The 15,994-nt window shown below is 47.8% G+C and overlaps 1 protein-coding gene across 3 annotated transcripts; it reads right to left on the bottom strand.

Annotated features, from left to right (window-relative positions):
- Window positions 1-1,336: 1,336 nt before the first annotated feature.
- LOC124690699 (probable F-box protein At4g22165) lies at window positions 1,337-11,002 on the bottom strand. 3 transcript variants are annotated; one of them, XM_047224068.1, is made up of 2 exons: window positions 10,718-11,002; window positions 1,337-2,662 (listed from the first exon to the last, which is right to left on the bottom strand). In XM_047224068.1, exons 1-2 carry the CDS (start codon window positions 10,779-10,781, stop codon window positions 1,440-1,442), a joined length of 1,287 nt encoding a protein of 428 aa, XP_047080024.1. In that variant the 5' UTR covers window positions 10,782-11,002; the 3' UTR covers window positions 1,337-1,439. The 3 variants fall into 3 exon arrangements, with proteins under 3 accessions (XP_047080024.1, XP_047080017.1, XP_047080012.1); XM_047224061.1 differs by lacking the exon at window positions 10,718-11,002 and adding an exon at window positions 3,085-3,218 and having other exon boundaries at window positions 1,337-2,663; XM_047224056.1 differs by lacking the exon at window positions 1,337-2,662 and adding an exon at window positions 7,454-8,829.
- Window positions 11,003-15,994: the final 4,992 nt, after the last annotated feature.

Genomic DNA, 15,994 nt, shown 5'->3' on the forward strand with positions numbered 1-15,994 from the left:
GATGACAAAACGCCGTCCTGAGATCTTGTCGGGGAGACGGATGGAGATGCTCTAAAGCTCGGGCTTGCTGATGAATGGGTTCCCACTATCACAAAATGCGTGGAGTGGGTCTCCGGATGAGATAACGAGACTCGATGTCACCATATTTATTTCTCATGTGTGCCGAGGGATTCTCTTGGTTGCAAACAGCTTTGCCCTCAATTCCTTGCAAAAGGAATACGTGCCAGCATTCAAGCTCCATGGATTTCCCATGTTCCTTTTGCAGGTGATTATCTGGTTTTCTTCAATCAATTTTTTTGGTCTGGTGACCCTAACTCGTTAACAAAAGTTGTGGCCAGCTAGTTAACTCCGCTGTGGGTATTTTTAGCTGAAAGATGTTTTAGTCTGGTTCTTGAAACACTTATGTGCTATGATTTCCTGTTGGTGTTTTCTGGAGCTTCAGATGTGTCGAGATGTTTCATTGTAGGTGCATGTGTTTTCATAATGTATGACCATTTCGCCAAAGCTAAATTTCCAAATGTGCAGCATATATCTGACAGCTAGTGCTAAGTAATTTGCATCCCCTCTAACTGGGTAGTTTAGTGCCAATACCAGTTTTAAACACTTAACATGATAAGATGAACCAGTTTTCTCTTCTAAGGTGTCATTTGCAATGCCATTATGTACTCCTTCAGGAATAGAAAGTTATGTGGAACTAAGTTGAGGCCACCATTTGAGCCACAAATTTTGTAGAGAACCAATTCCTTCTGTTGCTAGCCTTCGCCAAGTCGTCCTGGGTTTTATGTAAATACCAGCAAGGCATTTATGTAAAACCATATTCTTTCCTTTTCCATGACGTAAACAACACTTTACTGTGTAATACCATACATTAGCTGCAATGTCAAACTTCAGCTTTCTGTTAATGGAATCCAGTTGAAATAGCCTAACTTCCCCCATATGCGACATGCCGTGTGTCGCCGCACCAGCTTGACTAGTTCTTTTAGTCGTTGTGTTGGAACTTTGCAGGTTCGCTCCAAACTTGTAATCACAGTGTTGGCTTCAGCCTCTTTGGAAATACACGGATTTATGTTAATACCAGCAAGGCATTTATGTAAAACCGTAGTATTTTCTTTTTCATGATGTAAATATAACTTTACTGTGTAATGCCCTACATTAGCTGCAATGTCAAACTTCAGCTTTCTGTTCATGGAATCCAGTTGAAATAACCTAACTTCAGTCATATGCGACACCGGGCGTGTCACCGCACCAACTTGGCTAGTTCTTTTAGAGGCTGTCGCTGTGTTGTGACTTTGTAGGTTGGCTCCAAACTTCCAATCGAAGTGTTGGCTTCGCCGTCTTAGGAATCAAACAGGCAATTAAGGCCTACAAATATCTACTGATCCTACATATAATTTACACAGACGAGCTTCTGAGATATACTACTGGTGCTAACCTGAGCATCACATATTCGGAGTGATCCATACCTCCGAAGGGTAAAGGATGCTCAACGAATCACGCATACCTCCAAAGGGAAAAACACGCTTGAAAGTCCTTGTTTTGGGGTCATAAGCCCTTACACCTCCCCAGTCGGGAATTCGGCCGAGCAAATGAAATGCCTGTGTCATCCAGGGAGCAGAGAAATAGATTAATTGAGGTTGTACACCACGGAGATTCTCTGTGGGTAAACATGCCGAGTGGTTGAGTCCAATGAAAATCGCATGATCTCTCAAGTCCTCCATCAATACTTTTCTGCAACCTTCAGTATCAACCTTGCGAATCTTGAACTTGACATTATCTGGATACCTACTCTTTGCGCTTGTATAGATCATGCGGACTTGCCAGAGATCACCCCACGGTGTAGATACCAGGTGTCTAGTAAGAATATGTGCATAGTGGCTATAATATTTAACAATCACCTCCTTTGTTGGTCCATCCGGTGCATCAAGATCCCACTTAATCACTGTTCCGTGCAATGTCACGCTGTAGAACCTCCCATTGTGGTGCGCACAGTCGATGTACCGGTCTTCCTTGCTCGCATTTAGAATTGAAGCAGTTTGCCACTTGCTTTCTCCTGCCTTAACGAAAGAAAGCCAATCACTGTCACAATGGATGATCATCGCAATGTAGTCACCACCATTAGACGGGCTGCAGGACAACACAGCCTTCTGATAAAACCATGTTCCTAGATAATTTGTCTGATATACTTGGTCTCTCCTAAAAAGATAATGTTGCAAGTTTCCTTTGTCATAGACAGCCCTCACGCACGCGAAATCAGTGATCGGCGGGAGAGGAATCATGCACGAGGTGAACGTGTTGAACAGAACAAGATTGGAAAGGTCATTTACCAGAACCAGCCACCCATGGGAGGCTCCACAACATGCAACAAAGCAACCCTTGGGAAAATTAACGTTGTAAACCTTGTGGACGTCAAGGGGGTGGCGGAAGTTGCAGGTTGCTGCTCCTGGAGCCCAGTTCATCCGAGAATCCACCTTGAATTCCCTTTGCTCGAGGAAGTTGGCCCAAGACACGAGCCATGGAGTGCGAGAATGTGGGATGCCGGCAGCCTTGGCCGCCGAGAACCATGCCGTGCAGACAGCTTGAAATGCAAGGGCTTGGGGTAGCTCGAGGCGTTGCAGGATGCTGAGAAGGAGATCATTTGGGAGGTCCGACCACCCGGATGGCGCTGCCATAGTAATTGAAATACTTGTGGTTATGTGCTTGCGATGAAATTTTTATATGACAAGGCAAACAAAGAGAAGGACCCAATATATACATATCTATATGATGACTCTACCAGGATTGTTTCCGTATCTCAAAGGAAATCGGAAAACCAATTGGAAAGCTGAATAGAAACTCGGAGAAGCTCATAGTCGTACTGCACTCGTCCACGGGAACGCACATAAAAACTGCATCTTTTTATGTATTTTGAAAGGAAAATCGAAGCAAATAAGGAAACAATAACGAGGGAAATAACACGCATCTCCCTAAAAATCAGCAAACCTTGTAGCTAATTCTCCGCATCTTTGTACAAAGAAGAAGAACAGCTAATCTCCCGAGTGTATTTTCTATGTTATTAGGTTGGGTGAGCTGAAGATTGAGATAGACCATAGCAGCCCCGGATAGCACATCGCCGGGGGTGGAATCGACGACAGGAGGAGTCCCTCCCATACTGAATCAAATTGGCGACGCGGACGGACGGAGAGAGATGGAGAAGTCGTCAGATCTCGCAGTCAGACCGGAAGTTGTCAGCAACAAGTATTGGCATCGGAATCGCGCCACGGGGAGTTGCCGTCGGGGCTGCGCTCGCCGGACATGGGGGCGGAGATGGTTGGGGGAATGGCTGTTTTTTTTTTGATGAAGAGGATACGTGGCCTTTTATTGTGTGGGCTGTTTTCCGTGACCGGCCCACTATCTGTTGCTCTGTTCATCAGTGAGCCCGCAGCTTCTGCTTACCTCGAAAGAAAGAAAAACAAAAACATATCAGGCATCTTCTGCTGACCGCCACATCAGCGCCTTGCAGAAGGCGCCGGCCCACGGGACAGGACACGCCGACGCCGTCACGCCACGGCTCGCCCCTCCGCCGCGCGCTCCTTCTCGCGGGAAATCACGCCGACAGCTCCTCCGCCGCGACGCCCGAATCGCCTCGATCCGGCCGCCCGATCGGGATCCGCGCGTCGCCTGGTGCTTCGTAGGTCAGGTTTCTTCTTTGAGCCCCGTGTGTGCTCCGTTTAAATCCGTGCAGGCAGCGAGATGTTCCATGGAGCCGACTAACTCAAATTCCTCTGGCCTAGCCTCGTAGTTCGCCGGTGCTGAGGGTGCCGAGGTCGGGGGTGAGGACGATGAAGAGGAGGAGGTGGAGGACGAGGATGACGACGACGACGACGAGGACGAAGAGGGCGGCGAGGAAGAGGATGAGGAGGGTGCCGGTGACGATGATCTCGTGGAGGTAGACGCGGACGGCGTGTGGACGAAGAAGAAAAAGAAGAAGGCGTCGGGCACACGAGGCCCCAAGTGGATGGTTTTGGAGGATTTTTGTCTGTGCGAGTCGTGGGCGACGGTGAGCCATGACTCCATCATCGGCGCTAACCAAAAATACGGCAAGTATTGGGCGAGGATCAAGGCCGAGTTCGATGAGCGCAAGCTCATCAAGGGTGACTACAACAAAGTGACAAATGAAGAGGAGCCAAAAGGCAATGTCGAAGCGATGGGCCATCATCCAGGCGTCGGTGAACTCCTTCCATGGATACCATCACGACTTAGTGACCAGAGCCGACATCGGCGCCGATGTCTCCCAACTGGTACGACTCGTTCTTCCATAATCTGTAGCGCCTACATTATGTTCGATGAAATGATTCCGCTTCCTTTGGTTAGTTTGATAGGGCCATGGAGGTTTACCGGAGGAACTCAGATGGGCATAAGTCGTTCACGATGATGCATTGCTATAGCAAGCTCAAAGGGAACGAGAAATGGTTGTTGACGCGCCTGCCGATGTCCAAGGGGAAGGACGCCATTGATCTGGACGCGCCGCTCGCAACGTCGGCAGGGCGTCCTACTGGCAACAAGGCTGCCAAGGCCGCCTTGGACGACGCCGCGTCGTGTGAGAAGACGCATGCGTCGATCACGAAATGCCTCACCGACGTCTCCTCGACCTTTCTCTCCCGCGACAAAAAGGCCGATGAAAGGTGGGCGGAGCTGCTCAAGAGGCAAGAGGAGAAGTTGGAGCTTAAGAAACGCAGGGACGACATGTCCCTGCTGAGAGCGTCGACAGAGGGAATGTCTCCCCGGACGCGGACGGCGCACAACTTCTTCAAAGGCCAGATCCTCGACGACATCGAAGCCAAAATGGCGGCGGCCGACGACCGACGCTGCGGCCCAGGCAGCGGCAGCGGCAGCAACCGCGGAGCAAGAGCCGGCTGACGCGTCTTCTACTGCTACACCTGCGTCAGCCTATGCGTCGGCGACGGAGCAGACGGAGCATGCACATCACCGGGGCTGATCGTGACGAGGTCATCGTGATCGACGAGCCTGCGTCGACTCAGGATACGTCGCCGTCGCCCAACCCCTTCTTCTAAATTACCATGCACCACCGACCTGTAATATAATCGCGCGTCCAGTACTTTGATCGCCGCTACTCTCATCGCAACGATTCGGCGGGAACGATCTCTTTTGAATGCAACAATTTAAATTTCTGATTGGGGGCGGCCTTCGGGGGACGCGACTGGGAGCGACGTCCCCCAAACGCGGCACGAACAAAACACGTCCCCCAAACACTCAATCCGGTGTTCTTTTGGGGATGCGACTGGAGATGCTCCAAGGACCACACTACTCTTAGGGTCTGTTCGGTTCGAGAATCATGTGGAACGGAATGTCACCGTTCCATTCCCACGAAGGATTCTCGCGTTCGCTTTTGCTGTGGAACGGAACCAGCTCATTCCCCAAAAGCGAATATTCGCTCAATATTCGGAATACACCCGTCCGGCTGAATCGGCCGGACGAGGTGGAACGGGTCGCTGTCCTCTCCCTAACCACACTCACCTCTCGCTAACCACACGCGATGGCTGGACGGCCTCTCGGGCGCGCCGCTGCTCTGCGCGCTCTCTCTCCTCGCCGGCCGCTCGCTCGACGCGCCGCGCCCATCGTCCCGGCCCGCGGAACCTCGCCGCCCGGCCCGCCGCCTCGCCCTCCTCGACGCGCTCCTCCTCCACCACGACAACGCGGCGCCGCCCAGCTTCTCCGACGCGGCCGACCTCTGCTTCCGGGAGCTCTACGTCGTGCTCTCCCGCGGCGAGCTGCTCGTCTCCTACGTCGCCTCCGCCGGCCGCGCCGGGCGCGGCGATCCGCGGCCCGCACCTCGCCGCCTCCTTCCGCGACCTCGACGCCGAGCTCTCCGTCGTGCTCGACGTGCTCCCCGCTGCCTCCCTCCGCCTCTCCCCCGACGCGGCGGACCACCTCGACCTCCTCCGCACCCACTGCCGCCGCCGCGCGCCGACGCGCGATACCACGACCGGGACGAGGCCGCGCTGCGGGACCGCCTCCTGGCCGCGCTCCACCACTTGGCGGCCTCCACCAGCTCCGGCCCCGAGCCTCTCTCTCCTTGCTCCCGCCTGGTCGCCACCAGCTCCGGCCTAGAGCGCGCCGGCGTGGCCCGACTCCGCCACCCGGCCACCTCCTGCTCCAGCTCCATGCGGGACCCGCACCCGAGGTCGCCGCCGCCCGGCCGCCGCGCTCCCCCAGCTCGCTCCCAAGCTTCCTCGACCAGCGCAAGGATGAGGCCGCCGTCCCCACGCCTAATTAGGCTCTAATTAGGCTGTAATTAATAATGTTTAGATTAATTAGGCTCTAATTAATTAAATTTTAGATTAACTCCATGTGGTTCCATTCCCTCCTTTCCAGATCAACCGAACGCAAGTATGAAGTGGAATGGAATGGAGTGGAATGGAATGGAATGGTCCATTCCATTCCACTTCATCCTAAAAACGAGAAGTTTCCTTATAGCGGTTTGTTGCGGCAAGGTGCGAACAACCGCAATCCTGCCACAGTCCCGCGTTGCTATGTAGCAGTTAACCGCAACCTGACCTGCAACCATGGCCGCTGAGATAGGAAAGGGGGCAACTGATACGATTTCAGCTGGGTGCCCCGCAAGGGCAAATGTTGTCTTCAAGTAAAGAAAATTAATCAAAAGGGCAAATCATATACTGGCAAAATAGAGAGTGGCAAAAAAGAGAAGTCAAACTAAATGAGGGTAAATTGTAAAGTCCCTAAGTAAAGCATGACAAAAAGTAAAATTTCCCCAAAAAAGAAGAAAAAAAGAACGATTTGTTCGCTCGGCGAGACAATCCCAATCGACACAACTTACCGGTGGCAGTTCCTGTAATTTGGATCAAAATTAGGGGACGAACAAGAAGCCTTATTTTCTTTATTACTATTAAGTATAGATTTGCCTAACTGATGTGGCATGCTTGCACGTTGAGAGAATTACCCTTAGTGAGTTGCTCATATTTAGATATTATAAACGTGTAGATCTTATAGTGCACATTTCAAAACTACAAAACTTGTCAGATTTTTTCATTTTCATGCAGCCTACAATATATAAAGAATTTCACGTTAAGATTGTGCACCCTTCTAGGATACACCATTGGCTATATCAAGATTCTTTTGACACTATAAAATATGATTTTCTAAATTTTAAAAACAAAGAGCTCTCAGCCTCCATTTGTCTACTCTTAGGCAAGTTTCAGAAATATGCAGGCAGGATAACTTCAGCCAAAGTGTACAACAGCTACAGCTGAAACTGGACCAGCTGAAAGTTGTTATTATGTTCGGTCCTTATTTTCCATATAAGATGTAATATATGCTAAAACCATGAGTTAGCACTTGTCAGTGTGTCCTCGTACCAAAATAAAGCAAATGTAAAACATGTTGAATAAAACCATGTTATAGTTTCCATGCGGCAACAAAAATATAACATACTGGCTTTAAAAAATAAACATCTACCCCAAAGAACTGTAATTTGCGACCCAGTCTTCACAAATCTTTGAACAATCCACAAAACTGTATGTTTTACATGAATCCACAAAACTGAATAGGGCCCCATATTTAATTTTTTACAAACACCTGGTCCTATTTGTCACATATTCGGAGTGATCCATACCTCTGAAGGGTAAAGGATGCTCAACGAATCACGCATACCTCCAAAGGGAAAAACACGCTTGAAAGTCCTTGTTTTGGGGTCATAAGCCCTTACACCTCCCCAGTCGGAAATTCGGCCGCACAAATGAAATGCCTGTGTCATCCAGGGAGCAGAGAAATAGATTAATTGAGGTTGTACACCACGGAGATTCTCTGTGGGTAAACATGCCGAGTGGTTGAGTCCAATGAAAATCGCATGATCTCTCAACTCCTCCATCGATACTTTTCTGCAACCTTTAGTATCAACCTTGCGAATCTTGAACTTGACATTATCTGGATACCTACTCTTTGCGCTTGTATAGATCATGCGGACTTGCCAGAGATCACCCCACGGTGTAGATACCAGGTGTCTAGTAAGAATAGGTGCAGAGTGGCTATAATATTTAACAATCACCTCCTTTGTTGGTCCATCCGGTGCATCAAGATCCCACTTAATCACTGTTCCGTGCAATGTCACGCTGTAGAACCTCCCATTGTGGTACGCACAGTCGATGTACCGGTCTTCCTTGCTCGCATTTAGAATTGAAGCAGTTTGCCACTTGCTTTCTCCTGCCTTAACGAAAGAAAGCAAATCACTGTCACAATGGATGATCATCGCAATGTAGTCACCACCATTAGACGGGCTGCAGGACAACACAGCCTTCTGATAAAACCATGTTCCTAGATAATTTGTATGATATACTTGGTCTCTCCTAAAAAGATAATGCTGCAAGTTTCCTTTGTCATAGACAGCCGTCACGCACGCGAAATCAGTGATCGGCGGGAGAGGGATGATGCACGAGGTGGACGTGTTGAACAGAACAAGATTGGAAAGGTCATTTACCAGAACCAGCCACCCGTGGGAGGCTCCACAACATGCAACAAAGCAACCCTTGGGAAAATTAACGTTGTAAACCTTGTCGACGTCAAGGAGGTGGCGGAACTTGCAGGTTGCTGCTCCTGGAGCCCAGTTCATCCCAGAATCCACCTTGAATTCCCTTTGCTCGAGGAAGTTGGCCCAAGACACGAGCCATGGAGTGCGAGAATGTGGGATGCCGGCAGCCTTGGCCGCCGAGAACCATGCCGTGCAGACAGCTTGAAATGCAAGGGCTTGGGGTAGCTCGAGGCGTTGCAGGATGCTGAGAAGGAGATCATTTGGGAGGTCCGACCACCCGGATGGTGCTGCCATAGTAATTGAAATACTTGTGGTTATGTGCTTGCGATGAAATTTTTATATGACAAGGCAAACAAAGAGAAGGACCCAATATATACATATCTATATGATGACTCTACCAGAATTGTTTCCGTATCTCAAAGGAAATCGGAAAACCAATTGGAAAGCTGAATAGAAACTCGGAGAAGCTCATAGTCGTACTGCACTCGTCCACGGGACCGCACATAAAAACTGAAAAGAAGTCTAGATCACCCCCACAAGTATTGCGTTTCGGCCAGAGAACCCCCTCAGGTTTCAAGTAGAGCATTTAACCCCCCTAACTATCTAATACCGGGCAAATTACCCCCTGAGGGCGGTTAGAGAGGCTAATGGTTGTTTTGATGAGTGGTTTTTGTCCACGTGTGCAGTTCAGTTAGCCACGCAAGCACCTGATCCGGCCATCGATCGCTCACGGGCGAACCAGTTCGTCCAGCCGTGCTCATGGGCGCTCCAGTGCCATGGTGATTTCCCCATCAAGCTCTCCGCCTGGCGAGGCTGCCCGTGCACATCAACTTTCCGCTTAATCTCTCTCGACCGTGCGATGGAGGGCGACGGGCTTCAGGTGTACAGCGCAGAAGGTCGACTGGGTCAGGGTCGACGGCGATTGGCTCGGCCGCAACCGAGTTGCAGGTGTTCCGGCGACCGGACGCGGAGAGGGCAGCGGCGCAAAGGCGACGCAATATCCCTGGTCACATGCTTCACCATATTTTGCACTGTTTCACTGTCATCAAGTGAACAAATAAAAGACTCAGCCTTGTGAACTACTAGTAGTTTCCAACTCAAATCTGTCTTCTCCGGCATTTCATCTGAGAGGGTGATATGATCAGCAAGGTGCCTCTTCAATTCTGACAAAGACAGATTGGAAATACTTACTGTAGACATGCCGTTCTTTCCAGTTTCCGACCATGTATTTCCACCCCTTCCCATCATGTTCCAATTTCCCTCGGTAATTAAATCAAACAGACAATGATTCCAGACGAGCCATGAACAGATCCTACTAGGATCACGTAAAAAGAAAAAGAAAAACTCCTTTGCTGAATACATGTAGAAATCCTTATCTGGATTTTGCTGAACTGTCAAAACCGTGCCCTTTTCAGTCCAATGCCTGATCTGACGATTCCTTTGCTTTTGACCGAAATATTCAACATAATAAACTCTACTGCTAACAGTAACCATGGCAAACCTAATCCTCTGTATTTCAACTCCAAATCCACCCAATGATCACACCCATAACCCCTTCATAATCCCGATGCCGTCCTTGACAGAGAGGGAAAAGGGTGCTTCCTTAGGGGAAAAGCACAAGGAACATGCACTGCTCGTGACGCCGCCCTCGAAACGTCAAATCGAGCCGCCAATCGACAGCCTAGAGCTCGTGATCGTCGACGGAAGAGTTCGCACTCGCGGCGGAGAGAGGTGAAGAGAGGTGGCGCGTGACGAAGTGGCTCGATTGAGTTGAACCGACCAGGCACTGGAGATGCTAATCTGCACGACCGGACTAGGTGTTTGCGTGGCTAACTGACTGTACACGTGGACAAAAACCACTCATCAAAACAGCCATTAGCCTCTCTAACCGCCCTCAGGGGGTAATTTGCCCGGTATTAGATAGTTAGGGGGGTTAAGTGCTCTACTTGAAACCTGAGGGGGTTCTCTGGCCGAAACGCAATACTTGTGGGGGTGATCTAGACTTCTTTTCATAAAAACTGCATCTTTTTATGTATTTTGAAAGGAAAATCGAAGCAAATAAGGAAACAATAACGAGGGAAATAACACGCATCTGCCTAAAAATCAGCAAACCGAGCTAATAGTGTATTTTCTATGTTATTAGGTTGGCTGAGCTGAAGATTGAGATAGACATACCCATAGCAGCCCCGGATAGCACATCGCCGGGGGTGGAATCGACGACAGGAGGAGTCCCTCCCATACTGGTCCCCGCCGAATCGAATTGGCGACGCGGACGGACGGAGAGAGATGGAGAAGTCGTCAGATCTCGCAGTCAGGCCGGAAGTTGGGAGGGGGGGCTCGCCCTTGTAGATGAAGGATCTTGTCAGCAACAAGTATTGGCATCGGAATCGCGCCACGGGGAGTTGCCGTCGGGGCTGCGCTCGCCGGACATGGGGGCGGAGATAGTTGGGGAATGGCTGTTTTTTTTTTTTTGGATGAAGCGGATACGTTGCTGACTTGTGGCCTTTTATTGTGTGGGCTCTTTTCCGTGACCGGCCCACTATCTGTTCATCAGTGAGCCCGCAGCTTCTGCTTCCCTCGAAAGAAAGAAAAACAAAAACATATCAGCCATCTTCTGCTACCGCCACATCAGCGCCTTGCAGAAGTCGCCGGCCCACGGGACAGGACACGCCGACGCCGTCACGCCACGGCCCGCCCCTCCGCCGCGCGCTCCTTCTCGCGGGAAATCACGCCGATAGCTCCTCCGCCGCGACGCCCGAATCGCCTCGATCCGGCCGCCCGATCGGGATCCACGCGCCGCCTGGTGCTTCGTAGGTCAGGTTTCTTCTTCGGGCCCCGTGTGTGCTCCGTTTAAATCCGTGCAGGCAGCGAGATGTTCCATGGAGCCGACTAACTCAAATTCCTCTGGCCTAGCCTCGTAGTTCGCCGGTGCTGAGGGTGCCGAGGAAGAGGTCGGGGATGAGGACGATGAAGAGGAGGAGGTGGAGGACGAGGATGACGACGACGACGACGAGGACGAAGAGGGCGGCGAGGGCGGCGAGGAAGAGGATGAGGAGGGTGCCGGTGACGATGATCTCGTGGAGGTAGACGCGGACGGCGTGAGGACGAAGAAGAAAAAGAAGAAGAAGGCGTCGGGCACACGAGGCCCCAAGTGGATGGTTTTGGAGGATCTTTGTCTATGCGAGTCGTGGGCGACGGTGAGCCATGACTCCATCATCGACGCTAACCAAAAATACGGGAAGTATTGGGCGAGGATCAAGGCCGAGTTCGATGAGCGCAAGCTCATCAAGAGCGACTACAACAAAGTGACAATGAAGAGGAGCCAAAAGACAATGTCGAAGCGATGGGCCATCATCCAGGCGTCGGTGAACTCCTTCCATGGATACCATCACGACTTAGTGACCAGAGCCGACATCGGCACAGATGTCTCCCAACTGGTACGACTCTTTCTTCCATAATCTGTAGCGCCTACATTGTGTTCGATGAAATGATTCCGCTTCCTTTGGTTAGTTTGATAGGGCCATGGAGGTTTACCGGAGGAACTCGGATGGGCATAAGTCGTTCACGATGATGCATTGCTATAGCAAGCTCAAAGGGAACGAGAAATGGCGGTTGACGCGCCTGCCGATGTCCAAGGGGAAGGACGCCATTGATCTGGACGCGCCGCTCGCAACATCGGCAGGGCGTCTGATACATCTCCAACGTATCTATAATTTCTGATGTTCCATGCTTGTTTTATGACAATACCTACATGTTTTGCTCACACTTTATAATATTTTTATGCGTTTTTCGGAACTAACCTATTAACAAGATGCCGAAGTGCCAATTCATGTTTTCTGCTGTTTTTGGTTCCAGAAAGGCTGTTCGGGCAATATTCTCGGAATTCGACGAAACGAAGACCAAACATCATAATTCACCGAGACGGACCAGGACACCGAAGGGGAGTCAGAGGGGAGGCCTGGGGCCCCCACACCATAGGGCCGCGCCGGCCTATGGGGAGGGCTCCCTGGTGCCCCTCCTGCGCCGCCTCTTCGCCTATATAAGCCCTTTCGACCTAAAAACGCGATACGATTTGACGAAACTCCAGAAAGACTCCAGGGGCGCCGCCGCCATCGCGAAACTCCAATTCGGGGGACAGAAGTCTCTGTTCCGGCACCCTGCCGGGACGGGGAAGTGCCCCCGGAAGCCATCTCCATCAACGCCACCGCCTCCATCATGCTCCGTGAGTAGTTCCCCCATGGACTACGGGTTCTAGCTATAGCTAGTTGGTACTCTCTCTCCCATGTACTTCAATACAATGATCTCATGAGCTGCCTTACATGATTGAGATTCATCTGATGTAATCGGTGTTGTGTTTGTTGGGATCCGATGGATGATACATTATGATTAGTCTATCTATAAAGTTTGTGAAGTTATTGTTGCTGCAATCTTGTTATGCTTAATGCTTGTCACTAGGGTCCGAGTGGCATGATCTTAGATTTAAGCTCTATAATTATTGCTATGATTGTATCTACAAGTTGTTTGCCAATATTGCTGTCCGGAACCCGAGGCCCCAAAGTGACAGAAATTGGGACAACCGAGGGGGAAGGCTGTGATATGAGGATCACATGTTTTCACCAAGTGTTAATGCTTTGCTCCGGTGCTCTATTAAAAGGAGTACCTTAATAGCCAGTAGATTCCCTTGAGGCCCGGCTGCCACCGGCTGGTAGGACAAAAAGATGTTGTACAAGTTTCTCATTGCGAGCACGTATGACTATATATGGAAAACATGCCTACATGATTAATAATCTTGATGTTCTGTCTAATCCTATCAATTGCCCAACTGTAATTTGTTCACCCAACATTTGTCACTTGTTATTGGAGAGTTACCACTAGTGTAGATCGCTGGGAACCCCGGTCCATCTCTCATCATTATATACTCGTTATATATGTCATTGGAAGTAGTATCAACTATTTTCTGGTGCCATTGCCTCTGTGTTATTGCTACTGCTGATGTGTTACTATTACTATTGCTCTCATATTACTGCTGCTTTCACATCACCCTGCTACTAGTGCTTTTCCAGGTGCAGCTGAATTGACAACTCAGTTGTTAAGGCTTATAAGTATTCTTTACCTCACCTTGTGTCGAATCAATAAATTTGGGTTTTACTTCCCTCGAAGACTATTGTGATCCCCTATACTTGTGGGTTATCAAGACTATTTTCTGGCGCTGTTGCCGGGGAGGCATAGCTCTACTCATAAGTTCACCTGGGGAGTACACTCTACCTCTCTCTCTGTTTTATTTTATTTTGTTTTGCTTAGTTTACTTTTGTCTAGTTTATTTGTGCTTAGTTTATTTCTGTCTAGTATTACTTTGCTTAGTTTCTTTTTGTTTTGTTTTATTTTTCTCATATACTCAAAAATCCATAAAAATTTGAAAAACCTAAAAATTAAAAACTGCTGCTATGGGAGAACCCACAACCATGTTGGACCTTATAGAATTATATAATAATTATAGAAAATCAAGAGCGGGTGAAGTGATGAGTGCTGTGATAGAAAAATTGAATACAATTGCTAAAATCTTGCTTAAACGCCATGATATAAACTGTTGCTCTCAACAGGATACTAAACATCTTAAATTCCAATGTGGCTTTAGTGAAGAAGTTTTAATTATGAACTACAATTGGAATAACTATATTCATCTTGGGTTCGAAGAAGTAGAACAATTTGTCTTATTTATGGGAGCCTCTGAGATAGAATCCTTCATGGCTAAAAATTATGAAACTTGTGTTGTTTGTAAGGACCTTAAAGATTATGTCTCTTCTATCCTTAATTTTTGCATAGAAAGTTACAGTGATAATCCTTATATCATTGACTATAAAGAGAGACTCATTAATGCACAAGAATGCACTCACAATTTGCAGGAACATGTGGAAGAAGAAATTGATGAACCTGAAAGCTCATTGGATGAAAAAAAGGAGGAAATTGATGAACCTGAAAGCTCATTGGATGAAAAAGAAGAGGAGAGTGATGAACAAAAGGAGGAAGAATGGATTTGCTACCCATGCCAACCTTCTAATGAGAGTAACTCTTTATCTCTTACACTATTTGATTGTCCTCCATACTTACCGAAGGTGGACGAATGTTATGTTCCTGTGGATTCTCTTGAAATAGTACCTATGAGTAAAACTTGTGAGAATAATTATGCTACTATTATCTATGATAATCCATGCTACTTTGATAAATCTTATGATAATGCTTTGTTTGTGCCTGATGTCGAAATGCATGGTACTAAAGAATTTTGCATGGCAAATGTTTATGATAAAGCTCTAGATGATGGTCTTATGTTACTTGATAATATTAATTGTACTACTAATGAAAATGGGATTGGAGAGTTCTTGACTGTATCTATGAGTCCCATATCTCTTGAGATTGATCAATCATCATGTTATATTATTGATAAAAGTGGGTTTGAAAGTTTTAATCCCACTATTTTTGAGCTTGGTAAAAATTATGTGTTTATGGATCACGAAAAACATGCTTTATGTGATAGTTATATTGTTGAGTTTATTCATGAAGCTACTGAAAATTATTATGAGAGAGGAAAATATGGTTGTAGAAATTTACATGGTACTAAAGCACCTCTCTATATGCTGAAAATTTTGAAGTTAGTCTTGTTTTATCTTCTTATGCTTGTCACTTTGTTCTTCATGAATTTATTTGTGTACAAGATTCCTATGCATAGGAAGTGGGTTAGACTTAAATGTGTTTTGAATTTGCTTTTTGATGCTCTCTTTTGCTTCAACTCTTATTTCTTATGTGAGCATCATTAAAATTGCTGAGCCCATCTTAATGGCTATAAAGAAAGCATTTCTTGGGAGATAACCCATGTCTTTATTTTGCTACTGTTTTGTTGTGTCTTGGAAGTTGTTACTACTGTAGCAACATATCCTTATCTTTATTTTATTGCATTGTTGTGCCAAGTAAAGTCTCTAATAGAAGGTTGATACTAGATTTGGATTTCTACGCGAGAAACGATTTCTATCTGTCACGAATTTGGGCAGGGTTCTCTGTAGGTAACTCAGAAAAATCTGCCAATTTACGTGCGTGTTCCCCAGATATGTACGCAACTTTCATTAGTTTTGAGTTTTCTGATTTGAGCAACGGAAGTACCTCTTAAAAATTCGTCTCTATCGGCTGTTCTGTTTTGGCGGATTCTCGTCTCGTTTTTTTGCATTGTCTCTTGTGGACTTTAAGTGAGGCTTTCTAGACGTGGAGAGCTGTAGCTAATGTTTTATTGAGTTCTTGCAATGTGTCACTACAGGACTAAAGTGAATTCAAGTTTTTGAGTACTAACCCCTCTAATGAAGTTTATGAGAAGTTTGGTGTGAAGGAAGTTTTCAAGGGTCAAGAGAGGAGGATGATATATGATCAAGAAGAGTGAAAAGTCTAAGCTTGGGGATGCCCCCGTGG

Source organism: Lolium rigidum, chromosome 1 (assembly GCF_022539505.1).
Source record: "Lolium rigidum isolate FL_2022 chromosome 1, APGP_CSIRO_Lrig_0.1, whole genome shotgun sequence".
In the NCBI taxonomy this organism is placed as follows: domain Eukaryota; kingdom Viridiplantae; phylum Streptophyta; class Magnoliopsida; order Poales; family Poaceae; genus Lolium; species Lolium rigidum.